The sequence below is a fragment of the Tupaia chinensis genome, unplaced genomic scaffold (assembly GCF_000334495.1).
Source record: "Tupaia chinensis unplaced genomic scaffold, TupChi_1.0 Scaffold000415_1, whole genome shotgun sequence".
NCBI lineage: Eukaryota > Metazoa > Chordata > Mammalia > Scandentia > Tupaiidae > Tupaia > Tupaia belangeri.
The window spans coordinates 432,484-450,550 of NW_006159920.1; the positions used below are offsets into that span (position 1 = coordinate 432,484).

Genomic DNA, 18,067 nt, shown 5'->3' on the forward strand with positions numbered 1-18,067 from the left:
TACTGTGAGGTACTTCTATGCCTATTTCTCTACTACAGTGTTTTGCAATGTGGTATCCACAGAAAGAAATTTCAATATAGATTTATGAAGATGAGTTTCTCCCTTTCTGTACCAGTTCAGTGGGGGTTGAAGTTTAATATGATCCTGAAAATATTCAGATGTTTCACTACTGTGCACCTAGACCTGCCTAGACACTCAATGTGTGTAAGGTAAGAAGCAAGGTGAGAAACTTAGATTAAAGAAAGGGAACAGAGGGAAAAATACTAAAAAACAAAAAAGCAAACACAAAGACAACACAAAACAATGAAAAGGGAAAAATTTTTTTTTAAAGAAAAAGGCAAAAAAAAAAAAAGAGAACCGTGCAGCCTGCTAGCACACATGCCACACAAAAAGGGCAGAGGCTTTCTAGTTAAAGGGGCAGGGTTTGGCCCACCTCAGATGCACTTGGATTCTGAAATTAGCAAGAGAAAGGAGAGGTCAGAGAAAAGAATTTCTAGATAAGAATATAAGAATTTCTAGAGAAAGGGAGAGGGAAAGATAAAAACAGACAGAAAGAAGACAGAGACAACCCTACCTGGCTTTTTGCCAAGTGTTCGGCCAGAAAGAGAGGTTTAGGGCAAGGCTTTCTGGTCAAAGGGCCAGAGATAGGCCCACCTCAGATGCACATAGATTCTGGCTTTTCGCTGGGTGTTGGACCGGAAAGACGGCAGACCGGTCTTAGTAGGATTTCTGTTGTTTAGGAATACTGAGATTTTATTTATAACATTAGTTTTCTGGCATTAATATTAATTTCATATTATAAGTTATCATTTTATATTATAAATTATCAGTGAGGTGACTAGTTAGAACTACAGATTCATTTGAAGGCTTTTTTCCTTAGAGGGACAATGCAGTCATCTTTGGAGAATTTATAAGACCCCTTTCTTCAAATTATACTTCCAGGATTAGATTTAACAGGAACCAGAACAAATTGGTAATGAATATTTAACCAATCTTCATTTTGCTCAGGAAAACAAGAATGTCTTATGAATATTGGCAATTTAACAAATTGTGAAATGACATTTCTTAAACTACATCATGGTATAGGAAATTTTTACTCTTTATAGCTTCAAGGCAAAGGGGTCATCACCCCTCTTTCTCAGACTGTATTTATTAATTATGAAGGTTTATAGCTTTAAGCAAGGATCTGAAATTTCATTAGTTGGCATTAAAAACACAAAGCCAGATTGGGGAACTCAATTTTACTGACTAAAGTGGAGAAGGAGGTAAACAAAATTTTATTTTTTAGCAGTGAAACAGTGTTAGACCATATCCACCATTAATCTTCCATATCTACATTAAGTATTTCCTTTTACTCTTTAAAAAATAATTGTCACTTGATTAAAATATACTAAACTGTAATGGAAGAGGTGGGCTCTGTGTGGACTTGCAGTGTTTCCCTCACCGTTTGATACCAGGTGTTTCTCTTGTGCAGGAGGCAGATGCTGAGCCCTTTCTGTGACACGCTCCGGAGCAATCCGTTGCAGTTGACTTGTAGACAGGACCAGCGAGCAGTTGCAGTGTGTAATTTGCAGAAGTTTCCCAAACCTTTACCACAGGAGTACCAGGTAACACTTGTTTGGGGTACAATTGTAGGATTCAACTTTTTATAATGCAGTCGCTGACTTTTCTTTTCTTTCTTTCTTTTTTTTTTTGGAGAGGTTTTTGCTATGGGGCGCATACGTTCACCAGAAAAACAGAGAAAAACAGAGAGACAGAAAGCAAGAAATCACCCCCCGGGGGGATGGCCACGCCCCAATCTCTTCTCCATTCTTTTGGGATCTTGGACACGCACGCTCATGCGCCCGGCGTGAGTTTAAACCACTGGGTCCGGGACTCAAACCGTGGTCGACTACATGGGAGTTCAGCGACATAGCCATTACGCTAACTGCTGGTCCCATGTAGTCCCTTCTTTGAAATAAGAATGAATTCTCAGGGCCGGCAGGTGGCATAGTGGTTAAGGGCGCTAGACTCCCACATGGTGGTTTGTGTCCTGGACCGTCTCTCTGTCCTTCTCTGATTAAATTAAAACAAACAAACAAATAAATAAATAAAAATTCTTTTAAAATTTTGTATAAGGTCCCATATATTCTCCATCAGTTAGGAAAAACTGAAGAATTCTTCCATTTCTTTATAACTGATGTGCTAACTGGTAGCAGCTAGTTACTATCTAGTAATGCCTTGTTATTTGTTTTTGTTTTTTAATTGCCAATGGGTGTGGAGGCTCATCAGAGAGAGAGAAAGGAGAAAACGCCCTCAATGGAATGTGGTCAAACTGCAATCTCTTCTATAGTTTTCTTTTTCTTTTTTTTTAAAGTGTTATTTTGTTGAATTTTACTTATTATTATTCTTAATTTGACCAGAGAAAGACAGAAAGAGAGAGACAGAGAAAGTGTGAAAGCAAGTCACCAGTTCCAGGACTCAAACCGCTGTTGGCCATGTGGGAGTCCAATGCCCCAATCACCATACCACTGCCAGCCCCTCTTCTCCATTTTTCTATCTTATTAGGATTTTGGGCACACACATACATGCCCTGAGTGTTTTTCAAGCCCCTGGGTGTGGGACTTGAACTATTCTGTTGACTTTGTGGGATCTGGCTCCTTTAACTACTAGATATGGGGCTAGCGCTAGCAATGTCTAGTAGTAATAACAGGAAGTGTTTAGAATATTTTACTTATCTTTTTTTAAGGTTTTTTTTTTTTTAAGCCATAGGGCCTGTGTGCTTGCCAGAGAGACAGAGACACAGAGAGGGAAAGTGAGAAATCACCTCTCTGGGAGTTGGCCACGCCTCAATCTCCTCTGTTCCATTCTCCTCTCAGGATTTTGGGCACCATGCCTACACGCTCTGCCTGGTCTTCAAGCCTCCAGATCCAGGACTCGAATCTAGGTTGTCAAAGTCTTCTTTTTTAATATCCTCTAATGTATAAAGAAAACAAAAGGTTTTTGTTTTTTTTTCTTTTTTTTTTTTTTTTAAGAAAATTACTTAGGTAATCACTCAGAGAAATTCTGAAGAAAATTACCCCTACCTTGGAAGAATACCAAGGAAGTGACTTTGACTGAGTTGAGACCGTGGATTCATCAGAGCTTGGCAGGAGGAATTATTGGGGTCAAAGGTGCTAAAATCAAAGAGCTTTGAGAGAACCCTCGGGTGACAGTCAGGCTTTTCCAGGAATGCTGTCCTCATACCACTGACAGAGTCGTTCTTATTGGAGGAAAGCATAAAGACCATCCTTGATCTTATATCTGAGTTTCCTATCAAAGGACATGCACAGCCTCATGATCCCAGTTTTCATAATGAAACCCATGACTATGGTGGTTTTACCTGATGTTTGATGACCGCCGTGGACGTCCTGTGGGATTTCCCACATGGGGAAGAGGTGGTTTGGTTTGGACAGATTGTCTCCATCTTGAAGAGATTATGATGATATGAGCCCTGTTCAAGGACCTCCTCCTCCTGGACAAGGGATCCAGGGCAGTAGAAGAGCTCAGAATCTTCCTCTTTCTCCACCACCACCACCACCGAGAGGAGGAGGTTTAATGGCTTATGACAGAAGAAGACCTGGAGACTGTTATGATGGCGCGGTTTGTTCCAGTGCTGATAAAACGTGGGATTCTGCAATACAGACATGGAGCCCATCTGAATGGCAGATGGCTTATGAACCACGGGGTGGCCCTGGATATGATTATTCCTATGCAGGGGGTCGGGGGTCATATGGTGCTCTTGGTGGACCTATTATTACTACACAAGGAACTATTCCCAAAGATTTGGCTGGTTCTATTATTGGCAAAGGAGGTCAGCGAATGAAACACATTTGTCATGAATCAGGAGCTTCAATCAAAATTGATGAGCCTTTAAAAGATTCGGATCATTACCATTACAGGAACACAGGACCAGATCCATAATGCACAGAATTTGCTGAAGAACAGTGTGAAGCAGTATTCTGGGAAGTTTTTCTAAAATTAGTGAAGAACTGAAGGAGTCCTGCATCTTTTTTTTTTTTTTTAATCTGTTTCTGTTTAAAAAGCCAACATTCCTCTGCTTCATAGGTGTTATGCATTTGAGATGTAGTGGAATCTTTGCTGTTCACCAGATGTAATGTTTTAGTTCCTTATAAACAGGGTTGGGGAGAGGGAAAGCAAAAACTAACATTGAAATTTTGAAGCAGCAGCAGCAGTGAGTGAATTTTATTGTTGGTGGTTACAAAGAAAGACCTCCCCTCCCCATGTGATTATTGCGAACCCTTGCTTTGTGGCCACTGTAACATTTGGGGCTGGGACAGGGAGGAAAAGTAACAATAGTCCAGATGTCCCTGGCCTGTGTTCAGAGCAGTGTGCAGAATGGAATGCTCTTTTGCAAGAAACATTTTATGATTTTTAAAATAAATTTAGTGAACCTATAAAAAATTAGTCAAATTTGTCACCATAATAAATTAGACTTATTTACTTATCTTGCTTATTTCTAAAACTATAATAAACTCCAAATACTCCTCAGGTAGTATATTACTTTCTTACTGCGTTATGCTGTTTATGAAGAAAAATGGATTAATATCTTGTGTTATACAGCATAGAGGGTTGCTATAAATTACCTGTAGACTTTGTTTTGCTGATATAGAATGTTTCTTGTGCTCTCTGTCTTCCCCACAACTTTTTTGTAGTACTTTGATGAACTCAGTGGAATACCTGCAGAAGATTTACCTTACTATGGAGGGTCTGTAGAGATTGCTGACTACTGCCCCTTCAGCCAGGAGTTCAGTTGGCATTTAAGTGGCGAATATCAACGCAGCTCAGATTGTCGAATATTGGAAAATCAACCAGGTTAGTACTCTAGTGAAAGTAAATGTTACATACGTGTCAAAATTACTTGTCAGCCATATAATATAATGGCTAAGGGCACAGACCCTGAAGTCAGACTGTTGCAATTTGTGTTATATACAGTTGCACTGCTATTCATCTTTAAGAAGTTACTTAACTTCTCTGTGCCCGTTGCTTCATCTGTACAAAGGGGATAATAATATCTATCTCAGAGTTGTCATAAGAATTAAATGTACTGGGTCCCAGCAGGTGGCATGGTGGTTAAGGTGCTGGATTCCTACATGGCCAAACATGGCTCAAGTCAAAGACCCAGTGGCATGAAAATCATTACAGAGGGGGCAGCGGGTGGCATGGTCCCACATGAACAACCATTGTTCAAGTCCCAGACCTGGCAGCTTGCTTTCTCACTTTCCCTTTCTTTCTCTATCTTGTCAAATTAAAAATAAATAAATAACAATAACATATAAAATAAAATAAATAAATAATAATTATTTTTTTTAAATTATAACAAATAGGGGCTAGCAGGTGGCATGGTGGTTGATATGCTAGACTCCCACATGGCTGACTGTGGTTCAAATTCCAAACCTGGCAGCTTGCTTTCTCACTTTCCCCCTCTTTATCTTTCTGTCTCTCTCATGAGTGTGCATGACCTATAGCAAATTTAAAAATAATAACATTTTTAAAAAAGAAAATCATCTGAATAAATAGATAAATAAATGTTAAAAAAAATAACTAAATGTATTAATATGGTAAATGCTTAGAGCTATTCCTGACACCTAGAAAGGATTGTTAGCTAATAATGCACATTCCCATGTGTATATACACTGCATTTTAGTAATGCCTTACATCTGCAGGTCACTTTTCACTTGCAAGCACTTTCATTTTTATCATTTCATTTCACTCTTCTATGAACCTTGTGTGAGACAGAAGGGAGACATTTTTATATCTCAGATGAACCAACAGAGACTTAGTGATACAGTTAGTTGGCATCAATGCAAGATCCTCTAATGCAGGGCTTTTATTAAAGCACTGTAAGTAACTGACTTATTTATTTTTTCCCAGAGAGTATACATCTTATGTAACTTATAAGTAACATGTCACTCTGCAGATATCAAAATAATACTGTTGGGGGCAGTAGGTGGCATGGTGGTTAGGGCATTGTACTCCCACATGGCCGACCATGGCTCTAGTCCCTGACCTGGTGGCTTGCTTTCTCACTTTCCCTCTCTTTCTTTCTCTCTCTGATCAATTTTTTCTTTTTAAATGATGAAGATAAATAAAATAAAATAATTTTAAAAATACATTTAAAAATAATAATAATACTGTTATCCCATGGCCAGTGGGATATATTGCCACTTTATTTTTTTCTTTCAATACATATAAATGAGCAGGACATCGAAAGAATAACCAGGATGGTGACTGGGTTTTCGGCAGTCGTACAGATAGCTCATACTGGGCCTGGCAGGTGGCCTGGTGATTGAGAGTGCTGGACTCCCACATGGCTGACCACGGTTTGAGTCCTGGACCTGGCAACTTGCTTTCTCACTTTTCCTCTCTCTCTCTCTCTCTCACTCTGTCCTTTTCTGATCAAATTGAAAATAACTAAATAAAGTTAAAATAAATAATTCTTTAAAAAAAAGATAGTTCATACTACCTACCTTAGGAAACAGGCTATTCTCACCTTGTATATGTTAATAAAGGGTGGTAACGAGTCTATCCCTGTGGTATGAAAAGCTTTTACCTGGTCTTCATCTTCCTTCTCATTCTGCACCTTATTATAGACTAAATTTATTACATTTTAAATATCCATGATATTTTTACCTTTTATTCTTCATTTTATTTTATTTTATTTTACCTTTTTACCTTTTATTCTTTTATTTTTTTTTTCAGTTTCCTCCCTTTCCTAAATTTTACTTTATCTTTGACATGGTGCGAACTCTGCAAGAAGATAACTGCAGGCCTTAGGGTAGAGAATGCCCAGTACCAGATTCCTGAGATCTGTCCTACCTTTTGTTATTAAACCAGACAGATTTCTTTTTTAAAAATAAGTTTTTATTTAGTTTTATTTATTCACTTATTTTTAAATTTGACCAGAGAGAGACAGAGAGAGAGAGAGAAAGTGAGAAAGCAAGCCACCAGACTCAGGGCGTGAACTATGGTTGGCCATGTGGGAGTGTCCAGCACCTAACTACCATGCCACCTGCTGGTCCCTAAGCCAGGCAGATTTAATTGGGTTTCTGCAGTCATTTTTTCCTATCACTTAACCCCTTGAATAAATAAGTATCCTAAAGACTTACGGTATAATTACTCAACAGTTCCATGGTAAAGCGAAATAATTGCATGAATCTGTTAGTTATTGATTTGCAAAACATATGCTGCCACATTTTATTATTTTAGAGCTGGGCTCAGTACATTCTCTTTTTCTGAGAGAGAGGTTTTTGCTTTAAGGCGCATGCGATGGCCAGAAAGACACAGAGAGACAGAAAGTGAGAAATCACTCCCCGTGGGGATGGCCACACTGCAATCCCTTCTCCTCCATTCTCCTCTCGGGATCTTGGGCATGCACACACATGTGCCCAATGTTAGTTTAAGCCACCGGGTCCAGGACTCAAACTGCGGTCGACTACATGGGAGCCCAATGACATAGCCATTAAGCCATCTGCTGGTCTCGTAGTACACTCTTTTGTAAAGTCCTAGATAAAAATATTTCAAGCTTTACATGTTGTACAGTCTTGGTCACACCTACAAATTCAGCGGTCACTATGAAAGCAGTTTAGACAGTATACAAATGAACAGAGCTGGGCCTGGTGCTGCCGTTTCTTGAACCCTATTATGAAAAAGATACTGATTGCTGCTTTCAAAGACTTTGAAATAACTCATAAATAAAAAAAAATTAGAATTTTCTTTTTTAATTCTTAATTGACAGAATTGTACATATTATGGGATTCAGTGTGGTTTTTTTTAAATAATTATTTTATTTAACTTTTATTTATTTATTTATTTAAAATTTTACCAGCCAGGGACAGAGTGAAAGAAAGAAAGCGAGCAAGCAAGAGAGAGAGAGAAAGTAAGAAAGCAAGCTGCCAGGTCTGGGACTCAAACCATGGTCAGCCATGTTGGAGTCTAGTGTCCCTAGCCTCAATGCCACCTGCTGGACCCATTGTGGTTTCTTTCTATACATGTATACCACTTATAATGTTAACAGAGCTGCCCCATTTTTTTTTTTTTTGAGAGGTTTTCGCTATAGGGCGCATACGCTTGCCAGACAGAGAGAGAAAGTGAGAAATCATCCCCCAGGGGGGGATGGTCACGCCGCAATCCCTTCTCCTCCATTCTCCTCTTGGGATCTTGGGCACCCATGCACACGCGCCCGGTGTGAGTTTTAAGCCACTGGGTCTGGGACTTGAACCGTGGTCGACTACGTGAGAATCCAGTGAAATAGCCATTACGCTAACTGCTGGTTCCCAGAGCTGCCCCATTTTGAGAACAAATCAGGGTAATTAGCATATCCTTTGTCTTAAAATCTGTTGTTTTTTTAACATTAGAAACATTCAAAATCTTTTATTTTGACTATTCTGAAATGTACACTATATTATTGTTAACTGCAGTCACCCTACTGTACCATGTAACACTAGAACTTGCTCCCCATCTTTTTTTTTATTATTTCTTAATTTTATTTGTTACTATTATTATTATTTAATTTGATCGAAGAGACAGAAAGAGTGAATAAGAGAAGGGGAAAATGAGAAAGCAAGTCACCAGGTCCAGCACTTGAATTACAGTCAGCCATGTGGGAATCCAGCACCTTAACCACCATGCCACCTACTGGCCCTACTCCTCCTGTCTTAACTGTTATATTGCATCTGTTAATATTTTGTTTATATTTCTCTTTCTTAGCTTATACCATTAATGTTTTCTAAAACTGATATGAAATAAAATACTTTTCTTTATTATATTTCAAAATGGGCTAATTGAACTCTCTGCTTTTAAAAAATGAAACTTGTTCTAGAAAGTGTAGAAGGAGCAAATGACTGCTACAGTTAAGAGCTTTATCCCATGGTCTATTAGGTATTTAGAAGTCATTTATTCCATCCCATACCACTGCAGGCTTGCACTTAGGCTAAGACTAGATCAGCATGTTATTTATGGACTTCCAGGAGGTGGCACAAGTTGCAGATATAAGAAAGTTTTGAAAAACTTGTAATATCCCAGAAAGCCTTCATTCTATAAATCATTTGGCTTTATCCTGTCACAGATCCCTTAGAGGCAACTCCTAGTTAGGTCATTAGTGAAAATGATTCTTTTTATTTTTTTTTAAGAGATTTTTTGCTATAAGGCGTGTGTGCTCACCAGAGAGACAGCGAGACAAAAAAGTGAGAAGTCACCACCCGCCCCAGGGGGATGGCCATGCCGCAATTCCTTCTCCATTCTCCTTTTGGGATTTTGGGCACATGAGTTTTAAACCAATAGGTCTGGGACTTGAACCATGGTTGACTACATGGGAATCGGTGACATAACCATGAAGGTGATTCCTAGTTATCTAATGATTCTTTGTTCCAGTTCCTTTACATTAACTAACCTGGGTACTTTGGGTCTAGTTTCACTCCCTTGTTTCTTTTTTTTTTTTGCTAAAGGGTGCACGCGCTCGCCAGACAGGCAGAGACAGAGACAGAAAACGAGAAATCACCCCCCAGGGAGGATGGCCATGCCGCAATCCCTTCTCCTCCATTCTCCTCTCGGGATCATGGGCACGCATGCACACGCACCCGGCGTGAGTTTTAAGCCACCAGGTCCGGGATGTGAACCGCGATCAACTACATGGGAGTCCAGCGACATAGCCATTACACCAACTGCTGGTCCCTCCCTTGTTTCTGATAGTTATTTTTTCCCACTAATTTCTTCATTAAGAATACAGTTTGTATGGAGTCCTGTTTATCTTAAGTTTTTAAATTAAAAATTTCTGTTAAACATGTTTGATTTTTAAAGGAACCTTTAATTGTAAAAATAGAATGCTTTGATTTCTAGTGTTTAAACCAAAAATTGATTTTTAAGAGGATTTTTCTGGTTTGCTTCAGAAATTTTAAAAAACTATGGTGCTGAAAAATATGGACCTCACTCAGTTTGTCTAATTCAAAAATCAGCATTTGTCATGGAAAAATGTGAGAGGAAACTCAGCTACCCAGACTGGGGAAGTGGATGTTATCAGGTAAACTCGATTAAAATCCTATCAAACATTATTTCATTTTATTTCATAATATGATGTTTTTATGTTTTAAAATACTTTGTCGCTTTTTATGTAGTTAACTTATTAATTAATACTTTAACATATCTTGTTTGTTTATGTAAATATTAGTTTAGATGCTTGTGTTTGTTAAACTGTTATTTCTTTGAGAAAAATTGCCTTTTTCTATTTGTTTTAAAATGTAGACAATTTGGGACGAGCAGATGGTGTAATGGTTATGTCGCTGGACTCCCACGTAGTCCTTCCTGGTTCGAGTCCCGGACCTGGTGGCTTAAATTTACACCAGGTGGCATGTGTGTGCATGCCCAAAGTCCTGAAGGGATTGTGGTGTAACCAGACCCCCCAGGGGTGATTTCTCTCTTTCTATCTGTCTCTCTCTCCAGTGAGCACACGTGCCATATAGCAAAAATCTCTCTTTAATACAAAACAAAACTGGCACTGGGTACATGTATGCATGTCCAAAATCCTAAGAGGAGAATGGAGGAGAAGGGATTGTGGCATAGCCATCCCCACGGGGAGTGATTTCTCACTTTCTGTCTCTGTCTCTGTCTCTCCAGGGAGTGCACATACCCTATAGCAAAAATCACTCATTAAAAAAAAGCAAAACAAAAAACTCACTGGATGCATATGTATGTGTGCCCAAAATTCCAAGAGGAGAATGGAGGAAAAGGGATTTTGGCGTGGCCATCCTCCCTGGGGATGATCTCTCTCTTTCTGTCTCTGGCAAGAACAGGCACCCAATAGCAAAAAATCTCTCTCTCAAAAGAAATGGTAAACAATTACTATATATCAGTAAGCTTTATAATAATTTTACTTCTGAATATAGTTTTCAGAAAGTTCATGGGAAATGTGTATTATGAAAAAATTATGCATGGATTTGGGGGGTGGGTATTGGCACCAAATAAACTTGTACTGATTTGTTACAACAGGCCTAAACAGGATCTAGTTTGGGGCACTAGAAAGGATAAGGCATCAGTTTTAAAAAAGCTCTTATCAGTGCAACATGTGTTCTGCTAAAGTGTAAGCAAGAACAAACATCAAATTTATAGTGAGCGTAATGGCTATGTCACTGGACTCCCACATAGTCAACTGCGGTTCGCCTCCTGGACCCGGTGGCTTAAAACTCACGCCAGGCGTGTGTGTGTGCGTGCCCAAGATCCTGAGAGGAGAATGGAAGGGGAGGGATTGCGGCGTGGCCATCCCCCCTGGGGGGGGATTTCTCACTTTCTGTCTCTCTGTCTCTCTCTGTCTGCCTGGCGAGCACACGCGCCCTATAGCAAAAACCTCTCAAAAAAAATTTTATAGTGAAATCTAAAATTATGGGGATAATACCCTGAAGAAATCAACAGTTTAAAAATCCAAACATTTTAAAAAAGACTAGACAGGACAGCAGATGACATAATGGACATGTCACTGGACTCCCACATGGCCAACCACATTTCGTGTCCCAGACCTGGTGGCTTAAAACTCATGCCAGAAAAAAAAAAAAAAAGGGACCAGCAGTTAGCAAAAAGACTATGTCGCTGGCCCACGCAGTCAACCACGGTTCGAGACCCGGACCTGGTGGCTTAAACTCATGCCAGGCGCATGTGCGTACGTGCCCAAGATCCCAAGAGGAGAATGGAGGAGAAGGGATTGTGGTGTAGCCATCCCCCCTGGGGGTGATTTCTCGCTTTCTGTCTCTCTGTCTTTCTCTGTCTGTCTGGCGAGCGCATGCGCCCTATGGCAAAAATGTCTCCAAAAAAAAAAAAAACCTCATGCCAGGTGCATGTGCGTGCCAGCCCAAAATCCTGAGAAGAGAATCGAGGAGAATGGATTGTGATGTGGCCAGTGTAGTGTGGCCACCCCTCCTGGCAGAGGGGTGATTTCTCTCTTTCTTTCTCTCTCTCTTCCCCCAGCGAATGCATGTGCCCTAATAGCAAAAATCTCTCTCTCAAAAAAAGGGAGGGACTAGACAATGTTGAAGACAATGTCAGCAGCATCAGATCATCCATGTCAACTTGTGAGCAAGAATTAATCTTGTTTCTGCCCAAATGGAAGAGGATCATAGCGAACATCATAGCTATCTCAATCACTTCAGCTTATTCTATTCATTTTTATTTTTAAGTTTATTAATTTACTTATTCAGTGGAAGAGAGAGAGACGGAGAAAGAGCTAGTACCCCACCAGTGTTCTGACGCACTGCTTCTTCAGCAAGCCCAGTGTACTCAGGGTGGTCTCTGGATGCAAACCTGAAGCCTTCTCACATGGGCTGGCTTCACAGAACGTTGTGTTTTACTGCCAACCACAGTCCAGCCCAGCTTACTCGATTCTGATTGAAAAATTAAATTTGAGCAAACTTTCTGCTCAGTAGGTACCAAAGCTCTTGTGCCCAAATCAACTGCAGACAAGAGCAGATTTTTCCATAGAACTTTTTTTTTTTTTTGAGAGAGAGATTTTTGCTGTAGGGCACATGTGCTCACTGGAGAGACAAAGACAGAGAGACAGAAAGAGAGAAATCATCCCCACAAGGGGAATGACCATACCATAATCCCTTCTCCTCCATTCTCCTCTCAGGATTTTGGGCACGCCCTGTCTAGGACTTGAACCATGGTCAACTCTGTGCGAGTTGAGTGAAGAAACATTATGCCATCTGCTGGTCTCTCCATAGAAATTTTAAAAAATGGTATCAAGACCCTGTAGAATTTCTTTGAAGAATTGTAACAGGAGATGCCACCTGGCTTTATCAGTTCAATTCTGAAGATAAAACATTCTCAAAGCAGTGGCTACCAGGAGGTATAAGTGATCCAATCAAAGCCAAAGCAGACTGGTCAGGAGCCACAGCCATAGCAACAATTTTTGGGGATGCCAAAGGCATTTTGCTTTTGACTTTCTGGAGAGCTGGAGAATAGTACCATCTGCTTTTTAGGGAGAGTGTTTTGAGAAAGTTCACTGAAGCTTTGCAGATACACTCATGGAAGCATCACCAGAGTCCTTCACTATGACGGTGCTCCTGCATTCCACTCACCAAACAAAAGTCGTTCTGTGAGTTTTGGCAGGAAACCACCTTCTAGTCCTGACTGGATCCTTCTGACTTCTTTTTGTTTCCTAATCTTAAAAAAATCTTTAAGGAAAGACTGCATTGACTTGGTTAAATGTCCATGACTTTCAGATCTTTAGGAGGATTAAATGACTGATATCTATTACAAAAGTGTCTTGAATGTGATGGGGCTTATGTTGAGAAATAACATGAATATATATATATATATAAATGAATATATATAGACACACACACACAAACATATATATATACACACACATGCATATATGCATATACATATATTGGATCATTGGAGAGGTCATGACACATTATTGCATAGAAGATATAGTAAAATACATCATGACTTTTCTGAGACCCTGTGTGTGTGTGTGTGTGTGTGTGTGTGTGTGTATAGTTTTGTTTGTTTGTATTTTAGGTTTTTGCCATGGGGTGCTTACACTCACCAGAGAGAGACAGAGAGACAAAGAGAAGGAAAGTGAGAAATCACCCACCAGGGGGATGGCCACACCACAGTCCTATCTCCTCCATTCACTTGGGATTTGGGGCATGTGTGCACATGTACCTAGTGTGTTTCTTTTAAGCCACAGGGTCCTGGACTTGAATCGTGATAGGCCATGTAGAAATCCAGTGCCTCAACCAGCGTGCCACCTGTTGGCCCCATTAATGTTTATATTAATACTTTTTATTTTTTGGTCAGGGGATGTGCTTGCCGGAGAGAGAGAGAGAGAGAATGCTTCATAGGGCATGGTCATGCTGCAATCCCTTTTCTTCCATTTCTTCATTCTGTCAAGATTTGGGGCAGGCATACTCATTCCTAGGCTTAATTTTTAAGCTGCCAGAGCCAGGATTCAAATTCTCTTTTTATGGCACAAGATATCCGAGAGTCATCTTGTACTTCCTCTGCCCCAGTCCTGGAATGAACCATTTTTCTAAAGAGCTCCAGGTACTTCTAGTGGAGCGTGTGTTTGGGGATGAAGAGCTGGGCGCTCATGTACGGCCCACTGCTGTTAGCTTATAGCTGTTCTCCAGAGCCTTCTGCAGAGCTAGGGTAGAAATGTGTGTGGAGCACGTATGTATATACACACTCATGTGTGTGTGCATGTGTGTATAAAACTACGAGTTTGTGCTAATATCTTTGATTCAAGTCCAACACCAAAGCGTTAATTTTTTCCCCCTTCACGTATTTGTACCTCCTTTTTCCACAGTGAGAAATGTGGCTCTCGGGACCAGCAGTTAGCGTAATGGCTATGTCGCTGGACTCCCACATAGTCTACCGCGGTTCGTGTCCTGGACCCGGTGGCTCAAAACTCACACTGGATGCGTGTGCGTGCATGCCCAAGATCCCAAGAGGAGAATGGAGGAGAAGGGATTGCGGTGTGGCCATCCCCCCTGGGGGGTGATTTCTTGCTTTCTGTCTCTATGTCTCTCTCTGTCTGGTGAGCGCATGCGCCCTATAGCGAAAAACCTCTCAAAAAAAAAAAAAAAAGAAATGTGACTCTCGGTGACCTCAGTGTGTTTACTTATTTGGTCTGTCCACATCCTTTCCTCCTCCACCACCCCATGTGGTTACCCTCCTCATCCACGCATGCTCTGGCCTGACTCACCAGGTCATACCACACCTCTCTCCAGCCCCATGCACAGACCTTGCCTCCCTAATGGCTTCGGACTTAATGGCTTTGAGGAGGGCAAAGGTGAAGGGATAAGTGAGGGGTTTTTTGTTTTATTTTTTAAGTTGCAACATGTGTGTGACATGAAATCTGCCGTTTTACCCTTTGTTAAGTGTACCGTTCATTGGCATTACACATCCACATTGCTGGCCCACCGTCATCGCTGCCCATCTGCCACAGTTTTGATTATCCCAGACTGAAACTGTTCCCACTGACCATTCATCCCCCATCCCTCCTCTCTTCAGCCCCTGGCAACCATTCTCCTACCTCATATCTCTTTGAATTTGCCTATTTCATATAAATCGGGTCATATAATATCCTTTTGCAGCTGGCTTATTTTACTTAGCATGTATTCAGGGTTCATCCATGTTGTAGCATGTAACAGAACTTTGGAGAATGCCTTTTGGGATCCTGGGCACCCTCGCCTGGCATATGTCTCAGACTACCAGTCTGGGACTCAGAGTTGGACACGTGGGATCTGGCTGCCGTAATCACCAGGCCACTGAGCCAGCTTCCCTATTCTTATTTTAATTCTCTGATAAAACTTTTGATCGAACTTACATATGGAAATAGATTGAATCAACTTTGTCATCTTCCTTCAAAAAAACTGCAGCCCCCAGTATTACATTCTTTCCCAGAGGTACCACTTTCAGTTCTTAGCTGTAAATAACTCAATTCTCACTGATAAATGAAATTAGTAAAGTTACAGGATACCAAATCATTATACCCCCCCTTGGAGGCGGTGATCTCTTACTTTCTGTCTCTCTGTGTCTCTCTGTCTTTCTGGCAAGCACCTGCGCCCTGTAGCCAAAACAAATAAATAAAGTAGTGCATATACACAATGGAATACTACTTGACCGTAAAGAACAGTCAGGTCCTGCCATTCGGTACAGAGTGGTTGAACATAGAAGACGCGATAAAGTGGAGTAAGCCAGACAATGAGATTTGAACATTGTATGTCGTAGCTCAGTGTATTCTGGATGTCTACACTCTGGTCGAAATGGAAAGATTTGAAAATGTGCAAGTAGAGTACAACTGTAGGCTACATAGGGAGGAGAGGGTTGGAAATCATACAAGGGGGTCAAGGAAAAACCATTTAACAGACACAAATGCAGGTAGATGGGGTAAATGGGTTGAAGAATAGCATTCCAAATACGGAGTGAAAAAATCAGACATCGCCAACCATTCATACATACATATGTGAGGGGGAGAGAAAAGGGAGAACTAGTAGAGCAAAAATTAATGGCACATATGATTAAATGGTGGTCTGTATTGAAAACAATGATAATGTGACAAGCAGATGACATAATGGTTACATCACTGAACTCGCACATAGTCGACTACAGTTCGAGTCCCAGACCCAGAAGCTTAAATTCTTCACACCAGGTGCACGTGTGTGCGTGCCCAAAATCATGAGAGGAGAAAGGAGGAGGAGGGATTGCCATGTGGCCATCCCCCTGAGGGGTGATTTCTCTCTTTCTGTCTCTCTGTCTCTCTGGCACAAGCACATGCCATATAGTAAAAAAACTCTCTAAAAAAGAAAATATGAAAACAACAAATATGGTATTTAATTATCTCACACTGCATGCATGCTTTAAAAATCCATATTATACCCCACAAAAATGTATACCAATTAAATATAAATAAGAAAGTATATACTAAAATAGAAAAAAAAGCAAATACCCTGTGTTTATGCCCTGGAAAACCATAATATATCCCATTAATATATAAAAGTACTGTGTCAATTAAAAATAATTTAAATGAAAAAAAATCCTCTTTATGGGGCCAGCAGGTGTCATGGAGGTTAAAGGACTGGATCCCACATGACTGACTGCACGGTTCAATTCCCAGACCTGACAACTTGAAAATCACACCAGGCACGTGTGTGTGCATGCCCAAAATCCCAAGGAGAGACTGAAGAAGGGACTGCAGCATGGCCATCCCCCTGGGGAGGGTTTCTCCTTTTCCCTCTCTCTTTCTCTGGCGAGTGCATGGGTCCTATAGCAAAAAAAAAAGAAAAAAAAAAAGTGATAGGGTGCATGAGCTTGCTGGAGAGGCAGGGAGAGACAGAGAGACAGAAAGCAAGAAATCGCTCCCCAGGGGAGATGGCCACGTTGCAATCCCTTCTCCATTCTCCTCTTGGTATCGTGGGCACACGCACACGCGCCTGGTATGAGTGTTTTGTTGTTTTTTTAAAAAACTAATTAGTTAACTTTATTTATTCATTCATTTGTTCATTTTTTTTATTAGTTTTTTTTTTTTTGGAGAGGTTTTCGCTATAGGGCATGTGCGCTCGCCAGACAGAGAGAGACATAGAGACAGAAAGCGAGAAATCACCCCCCAGGGGGGATGGTCATGCCACAATCCCTTCTCCTCCGTTCTCCTCTCGGGATCTTGGGCACGCACGAACACGCACCCGGCGTTGAGTTTTAAGCCACCGGGTCCGGGACGCGAACCGTAGCCGACTACGTGGGAGTCCAGCGACATAGCCATTACGCTAACTGCTGGTTCCCTTTTATTCATTTTTTTTTTTTACCATGAATCAAATTTCCCCAAAAGGGGGATTTTATTGATTACTTTATTCCCTCACAAATAGACCAACTGCAATCAAATGAGGTGAACGTTCACTTCAAGATTTTGTCGTCTTCAGAATAGAAGAGATGAGGCTTAGAACTGGATCACTTGACCCTTTCTCTTCGTATCTCCTCCCAGTTGAAAATGCTCACATCTCTTAGCCAGCATCCTTTTAGATCTGCGGCCGGGCTCAGCACATTCAGCCTCAGCACAATCTCCTGTATAGTTTTTGTCTTTTTCCGGAAAATAAGCTTAGTCTGTCCACCACAGCCACTCTGCTTCCTGTCATAACGCCGCTGTCCCCGAGCACACAGAGCATCCTTGCCCTTTTTGTACTGTCACTTTATGAGGTTGGTGCTCGCCACACTTCTTACAGAGGGTCCGACGGGTTTTAGGGACGTTCACCATGCTTGTGGGCCTGCTATTTCCATTCATTTATTTTAATTTGACCCCAGAGAGAGAGAGAGAGAAGAGAAAAACCAAGCCACCAGGTCCAGGACTTGAACTTTGGTTGGCCATGTGGGAGTGTCCAGCGCCCTAACCACCATGCCACTCGCTGGTCCCTGCCTGATATAAGTTTTAAACTTCCCAGTCTGGAAAAAACTGTTTTTAAAAAAGTGCTTTTTATATGAGGTTTAAGATATGTTGGGACCAGCAGCTGGCGTAATGGCTATGTTGCTTGGCTTCTATGGA

At 40.9% G+C, this 18,067-nt stretch overlaps 1 protein-coding gene and 1 pseudogene across 1 annotated transcript in view; both read left to right on the forward strand.

The window, feature by feature from the left end:
- LMLN (leishmanolysin like peptidase) overlaps window positions 1-18,067 on the forward strand; it is a gene marked incomplete at its 5' end in the record, with an annotated part of 89,662 nt that overhangs the window by 66,575 nt on the left and 5,020 nt on the right. The window contains 3 exon segments of the mRNA XM_014590171.1: window positions 1,475-1,607; window positions 4,695-4,854; window positions 9,927-10,057. Of these exon segments, the coding sequence (XP_014445657.1) occupies window positions 1,475-1,607; window positions 4,695-4,854; window positions 9,927-10,057 (424 nt within the window).
- LOC102485193 (heterogeneous nuclear ribonucleoprotein K pseudogene) lies at window positions 2,251-4,676 on the forward strand (annotated as a pseudogene).